The 21,450-nt window shown below is 41.4% G+C and overlaps 1 protein-coding gene across 5 annotated transcripts in view; it reads right to left on the minus strand.

Moving 5' to 3' along the window:
* Positions 1–9,868: 9,868 nt before the first annotated feature.
* The window catches only part of DCLK1 (doublecortin like kinase 1), a 260,706-nt gene continuing 249,124 nt past the window's right edge, over positions 9,869–21,450 (minus strand). For all 5 annotated transcript variants that reach the window (XM_077341856.1, XM_077341855.1, XM_077341858.1 and 2 more), the window contains one exon: positions 9,869–18,863. In XM_077341856.1, the coding sequence (XP_077197971.1) occupies positions 18,699–18,863 (165 nt within the window). In that variant the 3' untranslated portion in view covers positions 9,869–18,698. The remainder of the gene's footprint in view (positions 18,864–21,450) is intronic.

The raw sequence follows: 21,450 nt of genomic DNA on the forward strand, positions 1-21,450 counted from the left end.
ATATCCCAGGCCTTTGGTTTCAAGAGCCTGAAGAACTATTGGCTGTTTGTGAAGATTCACTGCAAGATAACTTGTTCTCTCACCATTTATGTAGAAACAGAGTCGTCTTGTAAAATGCTGTAAAAGAAGAATCTGGCTCTTGCTAATAGACTTTCAGCATAATGGCATATCCTTGAGGAATCCTTCAAACAATCATCTCCCTGTGCCAAGAACTTCTTTATTAATTGTTTTTGTGCAAGCCCTTTTGGTAGCATTTCCTCCTTCCCAAAGAGAACGACTGGTTATTGTTCACTTTCATATATGAGCTCAAATAAAATATGTAGATTTAAAATAGACTATCAGCTCTGGTTGACCTCAAATACTGTTTTGGAAAGGAGAAGAGTAAACAAAAGCAGATTTCAGTTCAAGGCCTACTTTTCATAAACAGCTGAAAGGGGGTAGCATATTTGGAGTACATGCACATCAAACTGCTGATAGGTGTTTGTGGGAAAGTTAAACTAAAACCTATGGGTACAGTTTCTGCTTTGGTACAGAGAATAGTCTGGTCTTGTAAGTAGGGTTAACAACCTCCGGGGGGGGGGGGGGTGGAATGCTCCAGGAATTATATCTGATTTCCACAGATCAGGTTACATGGAGGAAATGGCTGCTTTGGAGGATGGGCTCTACAGCATCATATGGATGCTGACTTCCTTCTCTTCCCAGACAGTATCCCAAAATCTCCAGGAATTTCCCTAGCTAAAGATGACTACCTTACTGGTAAGCCACCTGCTGTTATCTGAACCAGGACTACTTTAATATCTCTTATTTGCACTTACTAAGTTTGGTTAAAAAACAAAGCCATTGCAGAAGGTCACTGCAAAATGTTTTCCCATTGCACAGAGAAGATGCCTAGAGGGCATCTTGTTCAAGGGACCCCCTAGTCCAATTCACCTGAAACTTGGAGAGTCTTTAGAAGAGAGGGTCTTTATCCCTGATACTTTGATGGGAAGACATCAGGTCAGTAAAATTTGTCATTATTCACAGAGGGAAAATGATATACTAGGTGTATGCTGGGGGGGGGATTTTAGTCATTTCAAGTGGAGTCTGTGTCTGATTCTGAAAGAACTTGTAGGTTTGTGCGTTGCTAATCATCTGCTCTGAGGAGAAACTTTAGAGAACAGAAGTTATACTGACCATTCAACCACACTGTATCTGGATAACTGGGATGATATTAGGCAGTAGGAATTTGGGCAGTCTGGCTACACTCCCAATTCAGGCAAAACTAGAAGGAGAATTCTTCTATGGGGAGGATCCCTGCCCAGTTAAAAAGAGGAAATCAGGTGTAAGGATTTCATCAGAGAAGAAAATGCTTCAGACTCCTCAGTTCTTGTACTTCTAGGAAAGGAGAAAGTGATGGTCCTAGTCAAGATTCCCTACCTTCTAGAGGCCAGGGTTGTTCAGCGGAACTCAATATGACAGAAGACAAACATAGTGACAAAACTTCTCAGTCCAAAAGAAAATTTAAATGCTGAAATAAAATCCTAGGATCTATTTTAAAGCTTGTAACAAAGACTGTTTCCACAATTTGGAGCACAAATCCAAGGCACTCCTAACCACTATGCCAAGCTGGCTCTCTTCTGCTTGGAAATGGCAGCGGGTACAGAATGTTGCTACTAGACTGCTGGGTAGGGTCAGCTATGGGGAGACACTGCAATAATTAGGTTAGCTGCTGATCCACTCCTGACCTAAATTCAGAGTGTTTTTCCCCATAATTATTGTTTTTATATTATTTTAGTGTGTTTTTAATAACCACTTTATTTATATACTCTAAGCTGCCTTGAATTCCTCAAAAGAGAAGGGCAGCTAATCAAGGTTTTGAATGAATTAATGAATGTTGATCTTACCAGCTTTTCTGTCCAGTCTCTTTTGATCTGTCCCCCTGCCATAAACTCCTGCCCCATATCAGCCAAGTGCCCCCTTCTCTGGCATAGCCTCCTTAGTGATCAAAAGACATTATTTCATTCTTTTGTTAGTTGAAAAGCTGGTAGAATACAGACCATTATTATTGTCAAACATCAATTTTTAAACTTTTCTTGTCTATAAACCATTTGAAGATAGATAGAAATTTGTTTTTTTTTAATTAAATTTCTTAGCTGATTTTTTTCTTCCTGAGAGCAGTAGAGCCTTAGTGTAATTTTCACCCATTAAAAGAAACAATTAGAATATAAGAGCTTGCAAAATAAAAGTACATTTTTGTGGATCCCTGACCTTTTAATTATATTTTCCTCGATGTAGTAAATTCTCAAATCCACTATTTCTCAGTGGATTTTGTAGTGACTCATGGGGCTTTAACCAGGTTCTGACTATTAAAAGACTCCTCAGATTTCACATGGGACTTTGCACGAAGTTCACAAAGACTGTCTAAAGTCTTGGCCTTTATTTGATTTCCACATGCTCATTCAAATTCACATCCTGAGCTGGAAAGTTAATGCATGAAGTTTTTGGTATAGTTGTGTTATAAATCACATTCACAAAGGACACAATGTAGAAGTTATAAAAACAGACAGTGTGGTTTTGTGACTATTATTTTTATAAGTGTATGAATAAAAATATCAGTGCATTGCTAATGCAACTGTATACAAATCTTTGCTAGCTTTGATTATATGTGGAAATATAATCGATTATATGTGAAAATGTGTTTTATTCTATTGAATGCAATTAGTAGAAGTAACAGCAGACTGTTCTGCACGTGAAGTAGAATGAGGGGATAGAATGGAGCATACTGACAATTTCCACATGTAGAGCCAAATCACATGATGTCTCCTGCCTGCAATTGTGGGATATTACGCTTTTTTGTTCCTCCATACTATAAAGCCTTCCTGCTTTTTTCTGGGGGGGACAACAACAGAAAAAAGAACCTATCCTTTTGACTAGGCTGCCCGTACCTGTGAGCCAAAGGCCACATATATATTATTTAAATCCTGCCAAGAAGAATTGATCCTATTAAAGGACTTCATTAGCAAACAGTAAGTTGAAAAACAACCACTGATGAAAACGTACTTGAAAACGGTTATAATCTAGAGGCCGTTTTGGTTGTTCGAATAAAAAGAAGAGATTAGACACGTTTGTTGCACTCATTGTGAAATTGTTTATTGTAGCCTAGAATAGGTTCTTTTTTCTGTTGTTGTACTCATTTTGAACCGTCCTTTTTCTCATGGTGTACTATTTTTCTGGGGGGGAAGCAGAAGAGAGAACAATGTGCTCTTTACTCACCACTCCTCAGCCTGTCAATCACTGGAGGCAACCAATCCCCTCTCAGCAGAGGTTTGTGGGTCATAAAAGTTCCCCCAAGCATGAAAATTAATTTGGAAAGAACTCGGTAGTCTGATTCCATGTTTCATGTGTAGCCTGGCTATGTAGCAAATGTCTCCCCACTGGCTGGGTTTCTTGGCCATTTGTGGGAGCCAAATGCTTGGAGAAGCCCCAATGGGCTTTCCTAACTCAGCAGGGCTCACTGCTACTTCTCAACTTGCACAGATCTTTCTGGGTGCGTGTGTGTGTGTATGTGTATGGATTATGGCCATGGTGACCACGAGATGAGGATTTGACACTGCCACGTTCCCCCCCCCAAGCACTGACTCCCTAACCCCTGATGTTGCAACCCACTGGGCAGTCACCTACACTCCCCCCACCTGAAAATTACATGTTGCAATGCAAATGAGTTGTCACCGAAAGAACAGTTCAAAAAAAAAAATCAAAACACAGATGCCAGGTGAGGTGCAAGAGGTTTTCCATATAAAATCCCCCTCCCAACCTGCTCATGTTTTTAAAAAAGTAAAACAGATTGCTGCAGCCTGCTCCCAACAGAAGCCTGTACCCTGCCATTTCTCCTATACACAGAGGTGCGTATCTGTTGCTTCACTATTAAAAAAAAGTTCTTGGAGCAGGAAATGGAGAGAGGACTGCAGGTGTGAGGGCAGGACAATACTAAAGAAACTATCGCACATTTCCCCCTCCATACTATCTTATCCTTGGTTGCTCACTGGTTGCTCACCAACTGGACATTCAGTAAAGGGTGGTAAATCTACTTTCCTGGACTTACAGCATCATGATTTAAAAATGGCCGAATCTTGACCCGTGTACTTGACAACCTCGGGATATTGGTGATGTCATGTGGAGGGGGCTTTAAAAGCTGCCAGCATTCAGTAGCTGTCCAGGAACATATTCCATGTGCTGAAATGGTGACTATTTCGGTCTGCAGGTGGAGACTGCCAGTTTTGCATGCTTCTCAAAAACATTTTAAAAAGAAAAAAGCTGCTTCACAAAAACATTTTCATTCAGGAAAAAGGTTTTTTTTTCAAGCTGCTGCCTGCAGTTCTAATTTTCTACTTACTGAGATTTTTTTATGTTTTTATTTGCCATAGTGACAACTGAGGCACAGGCTTCTCAACCTGTGGTCTGAAGTGATAAAATCAGGGCTGGTCTGCCTCTTCAACATAGGTGGTGATGTAGAATGAGGTTGCAGCTATAGGTGGCATCTGCCGTTACTGCCTGTGCGACTCAGCTGAGAGTCTAAGAAGGACAGTAGACGCCCTTCCTGTGGATCCTGCTGAGGTAGCACAGAAGGGAGTCACACCTCCTTTCATCATATCTGCTCAACCACCAGATAAGGCAGCATGGAAGGAGGCTGATGGGGCAGCTTGAGTAGTGTTACAAACCTCCAGGTGGGACCTGGAGATCCCGCAGTATTACAACTGATCTGCAGAATATAGAGATTAACCCCCCTGGATAAAATGGCTGCTTTGGAGGGTGAACTCCAATTAAGGTTGCCAGGTTGGTCAGACCAGCCAGCGGGGGATGGGGGGAGAATTTACTGAGAACTAGAAGAGAAGAACCAGGAAATAAACACAATGTCCCTGCATCACTCAGAAGTGATACGGCACATTGTGGATGATGCTGTGGTTTGCGGGCAAAACCTTTGTGGCAGAATTAGTTTCTTACCATAGAAAATCTACAAGAAGATGTTGCTAGAGGCAAAGGCAGAATAGGCATTTGTGTACAGACGAGAGGTCTCCTCGAAAAACTGATAATTCCCTGTAAAGGCAAACCTTTTAAGGCTTAAGAGTGAATAGTGTATCCAATTTCATTTGGAGGGGGGGGGGGAATCCATGAACATGAGGGCTTTGAAAAGCACAAGCTTAGTACAGCCTGAAAGGAAAATGTTTATTTAAAAATAAAACAAAGCATAAATACTTCATTAATAAGTTACCACAACACATCTGATCTCAGTTCGCATTAATGCCTATATATATTAATAAATAAACTAGTAAGGTTTTTTAAAAATGTCATTTTGACCTTACTCTGGTCATAGCCTATATATCATTTTGAAAGTTATTTAATGACTGCCCTAAACATTAGAGATTAACTTTCTGTCATTTAAACCATGTAGGCATAGTGAGTCTTGGAAGCTTTTCTCCTCTTAAAATTTTTTTTTAAAATTTCTTGTTCAGAATGAAAACCACTTGGAAGCTCCTTTCAGTTCAGCCGACAGCCTTCTTTACATACAGAAGAAAAATGCCATTTAATGTCACACTTTTCTAACCCTTTATTTTATTTGTGCAGCTATAAAAGTCTATTTAACTATGTATTATTATTATTATAATTATAAATAATAATAATAATTTTGCAGAGACTTATCTTGAAATTTGGACCATCTTCACCCCCACCCCCCACCCCCCGATCTATGAGCATAACCAGATGTCAGCACTGATGGTTAGTGAAGCATTGCCCATGGGGGCTATTCTTTCACCCTTGCCTCACACTGCAATGGAAACGAGTCAACAGATTTTGTTTCTCCTTCTCTAATAGCAAGAAAGGTACTCTCACAGGGATATCACAGTAAAATAAATGAGATTTACATCACAGTAATCTTTTTTTAAAGATCTCCATCAATATTGCCAAATGCTCACCTGCTAGAGAAAAGTGAGTTGAGTTGCCCCGAAACACAGAAGCCACTGAACAGAAATTAATCACAAACTTTTGAAAGACCATAGCGAAGAAATTTAACTCGGAGCTTCCTATGTCATGTACATTTATTATACATAATATAATTAAATCCTCTCTTGGGTGCAGAGAAAGCCGGACAAGTGTAACGTACACCATCTTCCCACTTAGGAGGTCTATCAATTTATCGTTTTTTCCACTGTTTTTTCATGGATAGAAGGAGAAAATGAATGAGATTTGCTCTCCCCCTCCCCCCATGTATGTTCTATTGATAGCAGACTCTGATTTTGGATTATAATGGTTCTGACTCATAAAAATAGTTTTGGCCACATCTGAAAGTGAGAAATCAATCCATTGCAATTCCAGGGAATGGCAACTAAGGCCTGGTTCACACATGCAGCAGAATGAAATGGGGGTGGGAAGGGGGAATAAAATGAACTGTACCACTCTAGACTCCAGGTAGGGTATTATGTCTTTGAACATTTCTTTGTGCTAAACAAGCACCCTCCCTAAAAACAGAAAACTAGCACAGCAGGGAGAGAAATTTTTCACCCCTTTCTTTGCCTATGATACCACTTTTCTGTTGGCAGGGAGCATTTAACACAGGACTATTTACAGTCTTGAGACACCATAATCTTCCACTCACAATATGGTGTGGTCCATTCAGCCACTTAAGATCCCTAACACTTCTTGTCCCTGCAAGTGTGTGCCAGGCTTAACTCCCAGATGCCTACTTCACTGTGTAAACTTCCTGAATGCAATAGACTGAGGCCCAGTTTTCAGAATTAGATGGACAATGGATTGTCCCGTTTCAAGCTGCAAGGGAGAATACTAACTTTGAATGTCCTCTTGTAAGAAGAAGCCAAACTTTTCACCACCACCCCACACACAAAAAAGAAAGAAAAATGAATATACTGGAGAAAACATTTCAGCCACTTTTCTAGGGATATCAGCCACCACCTGACACATTGGGAGATTTGGAGGAGGAGTAGGCTGTAGATGTAATGTCAACATAATATCATAAAGTTTCTAGAGTGTTGGCTGACTCACTTGATGTCACATAGCCAATGTCATGCCCAGCCTTGTACGGTTATCCCACTACCACAGAGAGAATGCCTGTCCGAAGTGGGCAACCAGCATCCCTACAATTATGAAACTTGCAAGGAGCATTTACAACAAATTTACTGTAATATTTAAAAACATGACTACTCCATTACAGTTTTAAGTGGTGTATCATATCAGCATCCTGCCACCTTGTTCAGCTGGTTGTGTAATTTAAGAATAACTGGTGCAGGTGAAACATGAAGCCTCCTTCTAGGGTTGTCAACCTCCAGGTCTTACCTGTCACTGTGGTTCTTCCGGTGGATGGATTTTGCTTCTGCGGACAGCAATTATTTCAGAAACCTCTAGATTTACAATTTAATTACAAAATTCTCCTCCCATTTAAAAAAAACACTTTTGGCCCACATACCCTTAGCGGAATTTTCTCTTTGCTACTCAGTTCCTTCCAGACTCCAGAGATCAGTTCCTCTGAAGGAAATGGCAGCTTTGGAGGGTGGACTCTATGGTATTATACTCCTGATAATCTTAGCCTCCTCTCCAAACTCCATGCTGTTTAGATACCAGGAATCTCCAGAAATTTCCCATTTAGGAACTGGCAACCTTAACTCCCTCATGTGTTTAACCTACACTGGACAAAATGAGGCTGTCCCCTCAATTTAATAAAAATGTCAATGTTGTCCCTTTTTTCACTAAAAAGTATAGACTTGCTGTACTATTCGTTTTTGTTTTTGTTTTGCCTGTAAGTTAATATAACCCAGTAAAGAGATGCCTGAGAGCTGTAGGAAGACTGTAAAGAGATGCCTGAGAGCTGTAGGCTGCGGAGAGAGCTAGACCTCAGTAGCTGACAACAACCAGGCTACAGGCAAAGTCCACAAAGGGAGCTAACATGCAGAAAAGGCCTCAAAGGCTGTACATTTGAATTAATACAGAATAAGAACAAAGACAGTTCTCTTCTACCCAGTTCTCCATTTTTCTATTCTTTATATCAACTTGATGTTGACTGTTAAAGAATGCAGTTTCTTTGAGGAGAAATGAACTATGTGGTTACTTAGGAAGCCGTCTTAAGGCCTAACTGTGCTAACCAAACCTCCATAACCTGTAGAGGTAGTAAAAGTACCCGGACCTTTGTGTGTTTTATGGGACAGCGAGTAACACCTACATTCCCCATGAGCATGTTATCAACAGGACATCATTGGGTGTGATAAAAAGGGGCTGGGGTTCAGAAAATTGCCAAAATCTGCTTTTAAATAAGTGGGTCACGAAGTTTGCTGTCCCCCATTGCAGAGATTCATATGTATGACACAGCAGCTTTTACACAAAACCATTCACTCTGGCCTCCCCGCTCCTGGCCAGAGAACACAACTGTAAGCAGTGCATTAATCACTCTTGTCCAGCAGTTTTCTGAAGTGCAGTTTAGCTTCCTTGGAGCAAGGAGAGGTTAATTTCAGACATATTAATTCTTTGTGTCTCCAAGGGCAATTCTAGGACTAGTTCCAACCAGAACAGAAAGTCCCTTTGATGGAGATGCATGTTGGTATCCCTTTATCCATCACACACACTCCATAACATGCACAGAGGACTCCTGCTGTAGGGCCGTTGTATGCATAGAGGATTCAGTTCATACAATCCCTGCATACCCACTACCTCGGCTCAGTAAGGGACTCCGTACAAATGCCTAGAAATAAAATATTCTGAGTTATTTGCTGAACAATAATTTAGGATACCATCTCCATCCTCATGACTGCTTTCTACTCTATTTAGCATAGTAGAGGTAAATATGGGGGGAAACACATTAAAGGAAGTCCCTATATCTGATTTTTGGCTACCTCACCCATTTAAAAGCCAATAATACAGTACACAAAGTTAGGAAGCAGCTTACTAGCACATTTCCAATATAATATTTAGTATGTACATGCACAATATGTCTGCAGCTCACATGACACCACATGAATAGTGGGTATGTCACAGACCTGCTGCACCTCTACACATACAGATTGCAATTTATGAACTAGTCTTTTGAAAAATCAGCCCTACAAACCACACGGCTAATGTCAATACTAGTCTGAATCACATCTGTGGAGCAGGGACAGAAAGGGGACTGTGTGCATTTCCAGCACTTCCAAGATTGTATGCTGTGATGTTCAGATCTATTTCAAATGCATTAACAGCAAATGAGTGCTCAAAGGTAGTCAAAGGTTTTCATTTGTCAGTTTTATGAATCAAAACCTTGACGCATTGAAATGAAAAGCAAGGTACCAGTGCTTAAAAAAGAAAGAAACCCTGTCCGTAGAATGCTACTTCAACCCAAGAGCTTCTGTTCTATTGTGTGCATAGCTTAAACCTCAGTAATAATAATAATAACAACGGCAACAACAATGCAAGCTGAATTCCCTTGGATTTCATGAAGAGCATCACTCTAGACTGAAGAATTGCATGCCAGACATTTGCCTGTGGCACATTTTTACCCTATTAAAAAACAACAACCTTTGAGAATAGGAGTTTATAATGGAAACACCAACAGGGCCTTTGCCATAGCAGGAGCAATAAATATGAGGGAAAGCCCCAGCAGACCCTGTAAGACAAATGCAGGGGAAAAACAGACTGCAGGCCAGCAAAAACAACAGTGCTTTAATGTACTTGACCTGTGGTCATACGGTAGCGCTGCTGCTCTCCTGAGCCGATTTTTCTTTAAACACACAAGCATCCCCCATTCTCTTAGAATTTTCTACCCAACTCTTCTTTGCAGGAATGCCACCTTCCTCTCAATCAGCTTTCACAAGCCGTTGTGTTACCCACGTGCTCCACTGAATACGGAACCACCATATATTTTTTTCCAATAGTTTTATTGACGGGATTGGCTTTGCATGTTGTATTATGCACCACATTGAAATTCGATGACCGCTACTTGCTGCGTAGCAACGTTGTCAATGATTAGAGTCTTACTTTCCCCTCTAACAGTCTGAAGCAAATCTTATGTATTGGTTTGATCATTAACAAGTTTCTGCTACAATGTCAAGGAAAGAAAAAGAAAACTTCATTAAATATGAACTGTTCTCCTCTAATAAGGATGCTTTTACACAACGCATATAATGAAATAGTATTTCCCTATCTACTCAATGAAAAAAAAAAAGCTGATTCTTCAGATTCTCTTGAAAATTACAATGGTTTACCAATAGGAAACAGAAGATCTCAGGCTGCAGTCCTATGCATGTTCATTTGTGAGGAGCCCCATAACACTGAGAAGCTTCCTTCAGAGTAATCATGCACAGGATTGATCTGCCATTAACCTGTGCCACCATAGTAAGATCTGTTTTTAAATAACTTTCCCCCCCCCCAAAAAAAAGAAGAAGAAAGAAAGAAAGAAAGAAAGAAAGAAAGAAAGAAAGAAAGAAAGAAAGAAAGAAAGAAAGAAAGAAAGAAAGAAAGAAAGAAAGAAAGAAAGAAAGAAAAAGATATTGGGAGTCACTTGTGACATTTATCAAATTTATAACTACAGACTAACACTGCATTAATGATGCATATCATTGGTGATAAACAAAACTTAAAATAAGATCAGTTTGTTAGAGAAATTCTTGAACACTACCACTTAAATTATTTTGTTTTAACTTCAAAGTTTTCAAGAATGTTTGGAATAACAATAATAATAATAATTTAAAAGAAAACCTTAGCAAACACGGGCTATAACAGCAAAGCAGTTTGAAGACACCAAATGTAATCGGCATGCCTTGTGCTCTTGTATTAACCCTCTGAGTACAAATAACCAAGATGGTTTTCATCGATAAGCATGGATAATTTTATATCTGCTAAATGGATCAACCAATTTTGATCACACAGCTCACCTAACATTCCAGATGGATCAGAACTAAAGAGACACAGATAATCTCTCCCCCCCCCCATAAACACAGAAAATGTAGGAGATGTTTCTATAGCTAATGGCAAATCTCTGGAGGTCATGAGGATATGATATGTTGCAATGGACACAACATTGATGTATTGTACACATTCAGTATAGACATGTTTTCTTTGATATTTTCTTTAGCACCAATATGACCTGCTACTCAGGGCTGGTTCACATATGCACATATATCTCCTGATCACTCAACACTTGACTCACAGCTGATTGTGTGAACTGCCTTCATTGAAAGGACTGTGTTTGAAGCAATATGAAACCACTGTCTTTGGTTTTTGATCTATGGGGGCTCTTGCCCACATGCAAGCAATCACAACATGTTGCAGTCATCAAGTTACAAACATGCATATGTGAATAGAGTTTCAGAGAGAAAATCCTAAGCACTGACAGCTTCTAGGATAGGGTTTTCCTCTCCATTTTGTCCAATACATGGCATTTTAATTCTCTACTCAGTTAAATTACCATCGTACTCCATATCATCTTTTGTAAATGTTACAAAACTGGTTAAGGTAACATTTCTTTCATACTTCTAGAACAAAAAGTCAGCCAGCCATTGGGCAGACAAATTATTCAATGGATTTTTGCTACTTACTGCCTAATGCAGGTAACCATCACACTTTTTAAAAAATGGGTTTCGCCGTTGAACTTTCAGCAGCTTGCTTTGGAAAACATTTTAACCACTCAGCTGAAGGGTTTTGAAAATTCAAAGCATATCCTCTCGCCAGGACCCAGGGATGACTTCTAAAAGATTTTATAGATTTAGTGCCAATAAAACATGAGCCAGCAATCAAACATTTGTATGAGGTTGGCAGTGGACAACAGGGGGATGGGATTTTATGCCTGTAATTGGTATAATATGGCTAGAAGATGAAAGAGACTCAAACATCTTTTTTTAATGCTATTCCTGAATTCCAGAATAAAAACAGAGGTGGTAGAAAGACTCAGCATTGATTTCACATGCAGCAGCACAACTGTAACATGAAGCATTTTATGCCTGGGTTTCTCTCCGCTAGCTGCCTCTAATCAAGAAGAATGAATTTCTTGGCTTCAAAGTGCTGTTTCCCCCCCTCTCCAACAAATCAAGAAATGCATGTTATGAATGGACACTTATGGCCACACAAGTGTCTTGATTCTGCAGGATAGCATTTGGTATAACAAGAAGAATATGTGATTTGTCATAACAACATACATAGGTCATGTGAGTTCCCTTAATGGTCTGGGACCTTTGTACCTGCAGGACTGCCTTCTCCCTTATCTCCCTCAGAAAACCTTATGCTCGAGCTCGCAAAATCTGCTCAGGATCCCCAGACCCAGAGAAGTGAAACTGGCCTCAACCAGAGCACTGGCCTCTGCCCTGGCGTGGGCCTAGTGGAGAGATCTTCCTGTGGGACCTAAAAGTTTTGCAGGGCCTGTAACACAGAAATTCTTGTATAGGAAATAACACCCAGATGTCAGATATTTATACTAGTACAGCACCCCCCCACACACACACACACACACTAGAGAGAAGGTGGCTACTCCTGGGGTTTTAATAAATTTGAATCATTTAACTAATGTTTTAATAATATGGTATGTTTTAATTTATTGTGTTTAGCAATGTTGTGAGCCTTTGTGGAGGGCAGCATACAAATGTGACAAATAAGATTCTTTGGCTAGAAAGCAATTTTAGTTCCAGTCTCATCAGTGTCTAATCTGTTCCAGAGGGTCAGATACTCCAAATCTCATTTGCCATTCAAAACTGGAACAACAAGCATTGATAAATATGGATACACATATGGATGGGTGGATCTTTTTGTATTATAATTAGGGTTGTCCATTGATTTAAGAATGCATTTGTATCATTATTATTATTTAAATTTATAGCCCACCTTCCTCTGAAGTCTCAAGGTGGGTTACATAAAAATATAAATTCCATATAATACCATAAAATACCCTAACCCGTATAATTCCTAAGGTATCAAGTTGTCCAGGTCCCTCCTACTTCCCATAGTCACCTAACAAGGGGTGTGCTAAAGGTTGTATAGCAGAGCCTGAGGGGGCCCCACCGTTCTTACTGAACTGGCCTCAACCATAGACCTGGTGGAAGAACTCCATTTTGCAGGCCCTGTGGAACTTTGTCAGCTCCATCAGGGCGCTCAGCTCTCCTCGGAGCTCACTCCACCAGGTTGGGGCCAGGACCAAAAAGGTCCTATCCTGGGTCAAGGCCAGGCATTTCTCTCTGGGTCCAGGGACCACCAACAGATTATTACCTGCAGAGAGAAGGTCCCTGCGGGGGGCATAAGCAGACAAGCCGTCCCTCAGATAGGCTGGGCCCAAGCCACATATGGTCTTAAAGGTCAGAACCAAGACCTTGAACTTGATCTGCGCCAAAACTGGCAACCAGTAGATTAATCCTTTGCTTTTTAAAAGTAATCTTTTTTTAACCAATTTAGCTATATTTTAATAAATTTGCATTTTATAAAAATTAAATAGAGGTTCCAATTTTAGGTTGCAAAGTGCATGATAATTTGTATTTTAATAAAAGTTTCCCCTCACTAGAAGAAAAAGCCTTATTTGATAATTTCCCAGCTGAAATTTTGCCTTTAATAAGTGGCACTTCAAATTACATGAGCAAGATGCACTTATTCTCTCGCAGCATAACCTACCTCACAGGGATACTGTGAGGGTAAAGTGGGGGTGACGCCATAGGTCACCTGGAATTCCTTGGAGGAAGGAAGCGGCTAAATAGACACTGAAATAAATAGACATAGACTATAAACAGACATTGAAATTGGAAGTGGTCTTCAGTCACCAGCAGTTCTACAACATATAACTCTATGCTGATCATTATGTTACAGTACAAAAAAACTGTGTTGTGTAAAGTCAATTTAACGCTTGCAGCTCATCTGTTTGTTCTTCTAGAGACAACTGCCTATCCTAAAAGGGACAGAAAAGTACAAATAGTCTAAAAATAATGATTCAGACTTGACAGTGCTGTATGTTTCTCTTTCATACTGCTCTTATGATGACTTCAGGGGCAATATGGATTTTGGGTAAATTTCTAATTATTATGGAGTCAGCATATTTACTAGGAACATCATGTCATCTACTGAGGATGGTCACCCACTATTTCATCCTTGCCAACCCTTTATGTCACCAAAATGACCTTCCCTTTCCCCCCCCCCTTGTTCACATATCCCTATTGCAAAATATAGAAAAGAGAGAACCAAGGAAACATAGAAATCAGTGTTTGAAATCATCCTCTTTTAAGGAAAAATGAAAGAAATTGGCTGGTACAGGGCTCCCAAATTATTTTGTTAGACCAATACTTGCCAATGTATGAGACAGTTCCAGCCATCTCTCATTTATCACCTGTTCTGAAGGGCTTTATTGATCTGCTCTTGCATAGAGATTATAAGATATGCAAATTTCTCTTATTTGGGGAAGATGGTTTACTTGTGTGCAATTACAAACATGTGTTAAGGGAGAGCTTAAGAAAGTGTGTCTTCACAAGATATTTATAATATAATATAGATATATAAATAACCCAATGATAAATAAGTCAGACTGCTCTTGTAGGAGATATGTGGACTGCATGGGTACTGGGTAGAGGCCCTTTGGAGAATGCACTTAGGTGTTTGCATGCAGCTGATTAGAAATCTTCCGTGCTATCATCCATTTAAACTGTATCAGAATTAGTTACACTACACCCACTTCCCTCAACTGTGTTTTACAATTCGATTCTGTGAGCCACTGTTGCAAGCCAGACCACTGTAATAGTCCCAGCAATGGCACAAGTGTCCATATAGGTTTCTGAACTGACAACTGACCAACCCTTATCTCTTCACTACTGTGTCATGCAAGAGCAATTATGGACACGTGCAAAGGGGCATACAATAGCTGCATCCTCCTGCACACATTGGAGTCACCGTGTTTGGAAAGATGCAACTCTGCTTAGGATTAAGTTCGAGTACGCTCAAGACTCAATTCCCTATGGCAGGGGTAGTCGACCTGTGGTCCTCCAGATGTCCATGGACTACAATTCCCATGAGCCCCTGCCAGCAAATGCTGGCAGGGGCTCATGGGAATTGTAGTCCATGGACATCTGGAGGACCACAGGTTGACTACCCCTGCCCTATGGAATCAATTGGTGCCCATAGATGCAATAACTATTGTTTGTAATACCACATGGAACTGGATACTGTAAAGCAAGAACTGAAGGATCTGGCAAGTTTTTGGCTTAATTTGCACTGCTGTAGCAAATATGGTTAATAGGATCAGGCAGCCTATCTTCCAGAAGCCTCAGAAAAACTCTATTTAAAATGCAATCAAAATCTAAAACAACTGATAGGAAGGATGAACAAATTCAAGATATGTTCTCTAATGAGGGTAGCTTCCACTGACAATGTGAACATTTATTTAGTTAGCATTTACTTAAATTGTTTTTTAATAACACATGGGATCTTCTTGAAATAGCAACTGGTTCACGCATGACCAGGGTAAATAAAGTTAAACGTGCTGCAGAGTTCACGACCCTCTTCCACCACACAATAGAAGTGTACTCATGCACAAAAGAAATGGGCTTATGTAAGTGTTTAGTTCAGCCTTGCTCAATTTTTTAACCATTCTGAACCTCCTGAAACATTCTTTAGAAGTGGAATGATCATGCAGAATATGGTTGGGAAGCATACCTATGTACAAGCCAACCCGGGACATTGTATTTCATGTTTTTATTGTCTGTAAACTGCCATGAGCTGGCTAGTCCAAGAGTGGCAGTTAATAAATCAAATTAATAATAATAATAAATTAAAACATTAATTCCCACCCATTCAGGAAACCCTTCCAGGGACTTCAAGAAACTCTGGGGTTTCATGAATCCCTAGTTGAGAAAGTTTGGTCTAGTTTAATATGGTTCATCAGAACCTAAGAACCTTGCTGGATCAAAGTAGTAGCTCATGTAGTTTATTGGCTCTCCAGGACTAATAGTGACGACTACTGTGTTTCAGGAAGGCCAACAAACAGGACATAGAGGTTAAGGCCTCCCTGATGTTGTCTTCTAGCACTGGTAGGCAGAAACTCATTGCTTTTGGATATGGTGGTTTGCTTTAGTCTTCATAGCTAGTAGCCATTGATGGACCTATTTTTTGCAAGATAAGTAGCCATGACAGACTGTCTTTGGCATATATCCAGCCATAAATTTTGTTAGTCTTTAAGATGTTATTGGACTCTTGCTTTTTTCTACTGCCATCATCTATAAATCTATCTGTCTAACTTTTTCAACCTATGTACTGCCAAAAGTCTTGGCTTGTATTATAGCTCACGCAGTAGGGAGTGTGCAAGAACCTGAGTCCTGGTTCCTTGTCCCACCCACAAGGATAAACTATTTTACCCGGCCATACATGAACCAGACTTCAGAATTATGAAGTTAACAGGGAAATGTGGTCATTAATGCTTATGTAAGCTATATGTAATGGAAAAATAATCATTTGTTTAATTAAGTGGCTTGGATTGTGTTAATGAAAAATTATGCCAAATTTAATTAACCTCAGCATGATATAAATATTGGAACAGCATAGAATTACCATCGTTGTGAACTGGTTCCCTAAATTATTTTGAGATAAAAGTCTCTTAGTTCAATATGTGAAGTTTGAATATCCTGCATTTCTGCTAAAGTCCTCATTTTTCAAGGAACAGGAACCAGTTTTATAGGCTTTATTGGAACTGAAATTAAAACAACAAAACAACAACAAAAAAGCCAAAAAAAGCCAAAATATTGAGACTAATGTGACAATGGAACAATGGGAGCTAGTATGGTCTAGAATACCAAAGTATACTAATAGTCAAATGCTTAAAGAAAATTGGTATAAAATGTTTTACAGGTGGTATGTAACACCAAAAGTGATCGCTAAAATTGCCAAAAATTGTAACAACAAATGTTGGAAACGTGATGATAAAATAGGCTCTTTTTTCATATGTGGTGATGTGAAAAAGTTTATAAGCTCTGGGCAAAAATACATACTATTAAGCAGAAAATGTGGGGTCTTAGATTTCCTATGAAAGCTGAAGCTATGTTATTAAGTGTTCCTCCACAGTGCCTCCCAACCCACACACAAAGTTTATTCTTCTATGCGACAACGGCAGCAAGACTAGAATTGGCCAAGAAATGGAAAATGCAAGAACTACCCTCGATAGAAGATTGGCTGAATAAATTAGCTGATTTTGCCAAGATGGCTAAACTGACACTGATAGTCAACGGAAGAACAGAAGAGGCCTTTCAAGAACAATGGGGCCCTTACCTGAACTATTTAAGAAAATAATACAAAAGGGGATTGAAACGGGGAACTAAATGTATTAAATGAAGAGCATAACCTTTCTTTTTTCTGTACTAACAATGTAGATTGCATGTATTTCATTATCTTTAATCCTGGAAAATAAAAATAAAAATCTTAAAAAAAAAAAAAAGCCAATGCCATTTCTGTCTGCTCTTTGAAAACAGTCATAGAAGCCAGGGATTGTCTCACTCATTCTCTTTGAATCTCTACCTTTGCATGGAATTCCAGTAAAAGTATTTGTATGAAATCTTTTAGCACATCTGAACAACTGCTAGTCTTTCCACATGGGGAAAAAGGTTTGGAATTTCGAAGCTCAGAAGAGAGATTTTTCAAACAACCTATTTTTTCAAACACAATTTTTCCTGTCTTCATGTATAGACTCCCTCACCATAGGCAGAATATCACAGCAGCATTCAGAGGAATAATTCACAGTATGTAAAACTGACTGCATTTATTGCTGACTCCCAGATGTGGTCTCCGTGTGTTTCTGTACATGTAAATAAGAACACGCTGGAAGCACAACTGCATATACACAACAGATGACAGGACACTCCTTCAGCTGACCTCTGAACAAACTACTTTGCAGCCAAACAACCTGGGTCTTGCAAGTTCGGCGATCACTGCCACATCAGACTGGGTAGGCACTTCTCCACCTAGGCAACCATTTCACCCAGCCGTTTTGGTCAAATAGGGTCTAGAGATAGACTTCTGAAGTACAATGAAAGCCACTTTGGTTTTTGCAAATTTAAGATTGAGTAAGATTATCTGCTATCCCAAAAGGAGCCAAATCTGTTATTTGACCTCTGTCGCAACCCAGGCACCAGTCATCAGAGCAAGTTCTTAGATGCCTGTTGTTATTGTGAAGCGGAGCTCTCATAGCCTTATGTTGAAAACAAACAAAAAACACAGACCCTAGAAAAACCCCAGCCCATATTCTGGAACAATGTAGCGTTTTGGTCAGACCGCTGAATGAGGAGCTATGGGAAAACAAGGAATGTGTGTGGATGACAGAGCCCCTGTTTGGGGAAGCAGATTATTTAAAATGATGATTATGCACTCAGAGGGTTAACATATGCTAGATTTACATACTGTAACTCCTAGTCTGACTGATGAAAACATTCATTGCTTCTATCCTCTTTTCAAAATTATATATATTTATAATATATTTAAAAAAAGCAAAATAGTCTTAACCCTTTGAGGATCATATTAGCAGCAAGTCACAATCTAGACAGAGAACAAAGACCATTTCAGTCAGTTAGGAAATTATTATTACAAAGATACTGTAAACACCCTCTCTCCGGTTCCTTCATCCAATCCAAGCAACTAATAAGAGACAAAATCAAATGCAACAGTTGCGCACACAGGTTTGGAGGATTCCCCCTCCCCCAAGAATCTCAAAGGGTTAAGCCAAGACCTTCAGCAGAAGTGTTTTATTAAAAGGGTGAATTAGGTGAGCGAACAGTCTCAGATGAACTTGGTGAATAGTCTTCTGATTCAGAGTTGAGTTCAGCAGGTGCTTGCTGTGTCTTGTAATGTCCCCTCACATCCGGGTTGCGTCTTCGTCGGAAAACCTGCCTCTCCTTATCAAGAGCGGTGGTCTGGCAGGGGCATAAAATGAGAATAAATAAAATTAGGCTGCGCATGAAATGGCAAATCTGGATTCTATGTCCCCTCCATTTCCTCCCTGTCCTTCTCCAGTGCTGTGGGATGGGGCTTGAAACTGGCCAAGTCCAATAAAAAAACATCTTCTTCCCCTTCTTTCTGTTCAGATTTAACTTACAACGTTGCTAAATTCACACAAAAATTGTGTATTCGAACTGTTTAGAGGCAGCGTGACATCGTCAAGCATTTACAGTACCGCTCTACATGTGTGTATGTGCATGTGTGCCATATGTTAAACTTTTGCATGTTATTAATTTATTACAAGGATGGGGTCAGATTTCAGGCTGACCCTGCAGTTCTTCTTCCAAACCAAACCTTTATTCTGACAGGAAAGACAGAGAGGCAGAGGCATCCAATTTGATCTTATGAGAAAAGTAAATATTGGTCAATGAACTGGAAAGTTACTTAACCCTCCCTACAAAAACCAAAAACAAAAAGAAGAAACTAGAATTGTGACAAAGACTGCCAGATAAAAAAGAGGAAAGCAAAGTTCTAACAAATCATCTTTACACCGCCCGTGGCGCCACGGGCGCCACGGACTAAATAAAGCCGTAAGGGCTGTGTAGGAGGAGTTAGGGCGGGCTCGGTCCGGGATGAGGAAGGGTGCCAATTGGCCCCTTCCTCTTGACGGACCATCAGCCGAGCCAATCGGCAGGCGCGAAGCGCCTGCCGATTGGCTCGGTCGATTCCCACCCCACTCACAAGGAAGCAACTGCGAGCCGCGCGAAGCGCGGCTCGCAGTTGCTTCCTTGCTGGCGGGCTGACGCGTCGGAGGCGCGAAGCGCCTCCGACGCGTCAGCCCGCCGCCCAGGGAGCCCCCGGCAGTCGCGCGAAGCGCGGCTGCCGGGGGCTCCCTGGCCGGCGGCTTGCCGTGGCGAGAGGCGCGAAGCGCCTCTCGCCGCGTCAAGCCGCCGCTCAAGAAAGCAACTGCGAGCCGCGCGAAGCGCGGCTCGCAGTTGCTTCCTTGTGAGTGGGGTAGGAATCCACCACCACCCAGGCCAGCTGGAGAGAAAGAGCTGAAGAGACAAGACCGCTGCCCGGGCCAGGACCCCGGGGGAGGACCGCCGCGTCAGCCCGCTGCCGCAGCCGCCGAAAGCCCGCTGCCCGGGGAGGCCCCGGCGAAGACAAAGCGCCGCCGCCGGAACGCCGCCGAAAAAACAACGCAGCCGCCGAAAGCCCGCTGCCCGGGGAGGCCCCGGCGAAGACAAAGCACCGCCGCCGGAACGCCCCCGAAAAAACAACGCTGCCCGGGGGAGGAACGCCGCGTCAGCCCGCTGCCGCAGCCGCCGAAAGCCCGCTGCCCGGAGAGGCCCCGGCGAAGACAAAGCGCCGCCGCCGGAACGCCGCCGAAAAAACAACGCAGCCGCCGAAAGCCCGCTGCCCGGGGAGGCCCCGGCGAAGACAAAGCACCGCCGCCGGAACGCCGCCGAAAAAACAACGCTGCCCGGGGGAGAAACGCCGCGTCAGCCCGCTGCCGCAGCCGCCGAAAGCCCGCTGACCGGGGAGGCCCCGGCGAAGACAAAGCGCCGCCGCCGGAACGCCGCCGAAAAAACAACGCTTCCCGGGGGAGAAACGCCGCGTCAGCCCGCTGCCGCAGCCGCCGAAAGCCTGCTGCCCGCCAAACGCACGCTGCCCAGCTCAACCCACGAGGAGCCTCAAGAAGCATCAGCAACCCCACCGCGACCCCAGGAAGACATGCAGCCGCTCCCCGCCGACGAAAGACCCTACGACAGACTGCAGGTAGTCCCCCCCCCCACCCGTACCCAATCTCCCTCCTAGCGCCCATTGCATTTCCAACTGCAATGGGCTATATTTCTAGTCCTAGATAAAACCTCATTTTAATGTCCTTCTAGAGGAAAGGCAGGATTCAGTTTATCTATCTACGCTTATATCTCACAAAGTACTCTTTTCCCATTTGTATATTTGGCTAAGGCACAGTTCCCCCCAGACTATATCACAGATGTAAATTTCAGAGCACTATTCACTCATTTTAATTTCTGAATAATTAAGACATAAAATGGGCAACCACGAGTCACAATTCTGGCACCTGGGAAAGAGCGCACGGGTTTGATTTTTTTTTTTTTATCACGGCTGTTTTCATTGATCTAGAGACAACCGCCATTCCGTTCACAAAATGGTTTGTCTCTTTGATGGTGGGACACAGTTGCAAAAAATGTATCAAAACCGCTATTCTTTCTCCACATGTCCATAAATGCTTCTTTGAATTATAACCACAGAATATCACAGTAAGGACCTAATAACACAGGACTTAAGCGTATACTCAGTTTTAAGTGTCTCTCGGCTTTGATCATTTCTGTGGCACCAAAATGCTAAGGTGAGTTCACCATAGTTGCAAATGGGATGAATTAATTAATAAACTGCAACTGCCCAGTTAGGAGTGAGAGTCGAAAACAACTACTGGATTGTCTAGAAACCAAATGAATGTAAGTGTTACATCAGATACGTTGGAAAGGCTTCTCCTTATCATGACGGAATCTTTTTAAAAAGTGCAACCAAGAGGTT

The sequence above is a fragment of the Paroedura picta genome, chromosome 6 (genome assembly GCF_049243985.1).
Source record: "Paroedura picta isolate Pp20150507F chromosome 6, Ppicta_v3.0, whole genome shotgun sequence".
Lineage (NCBI taxonomy): Eukaryota > Metazoa > Chordata > Lepidosauria > Squamata > Gekkonidae > Paroedura > Paroedura picta.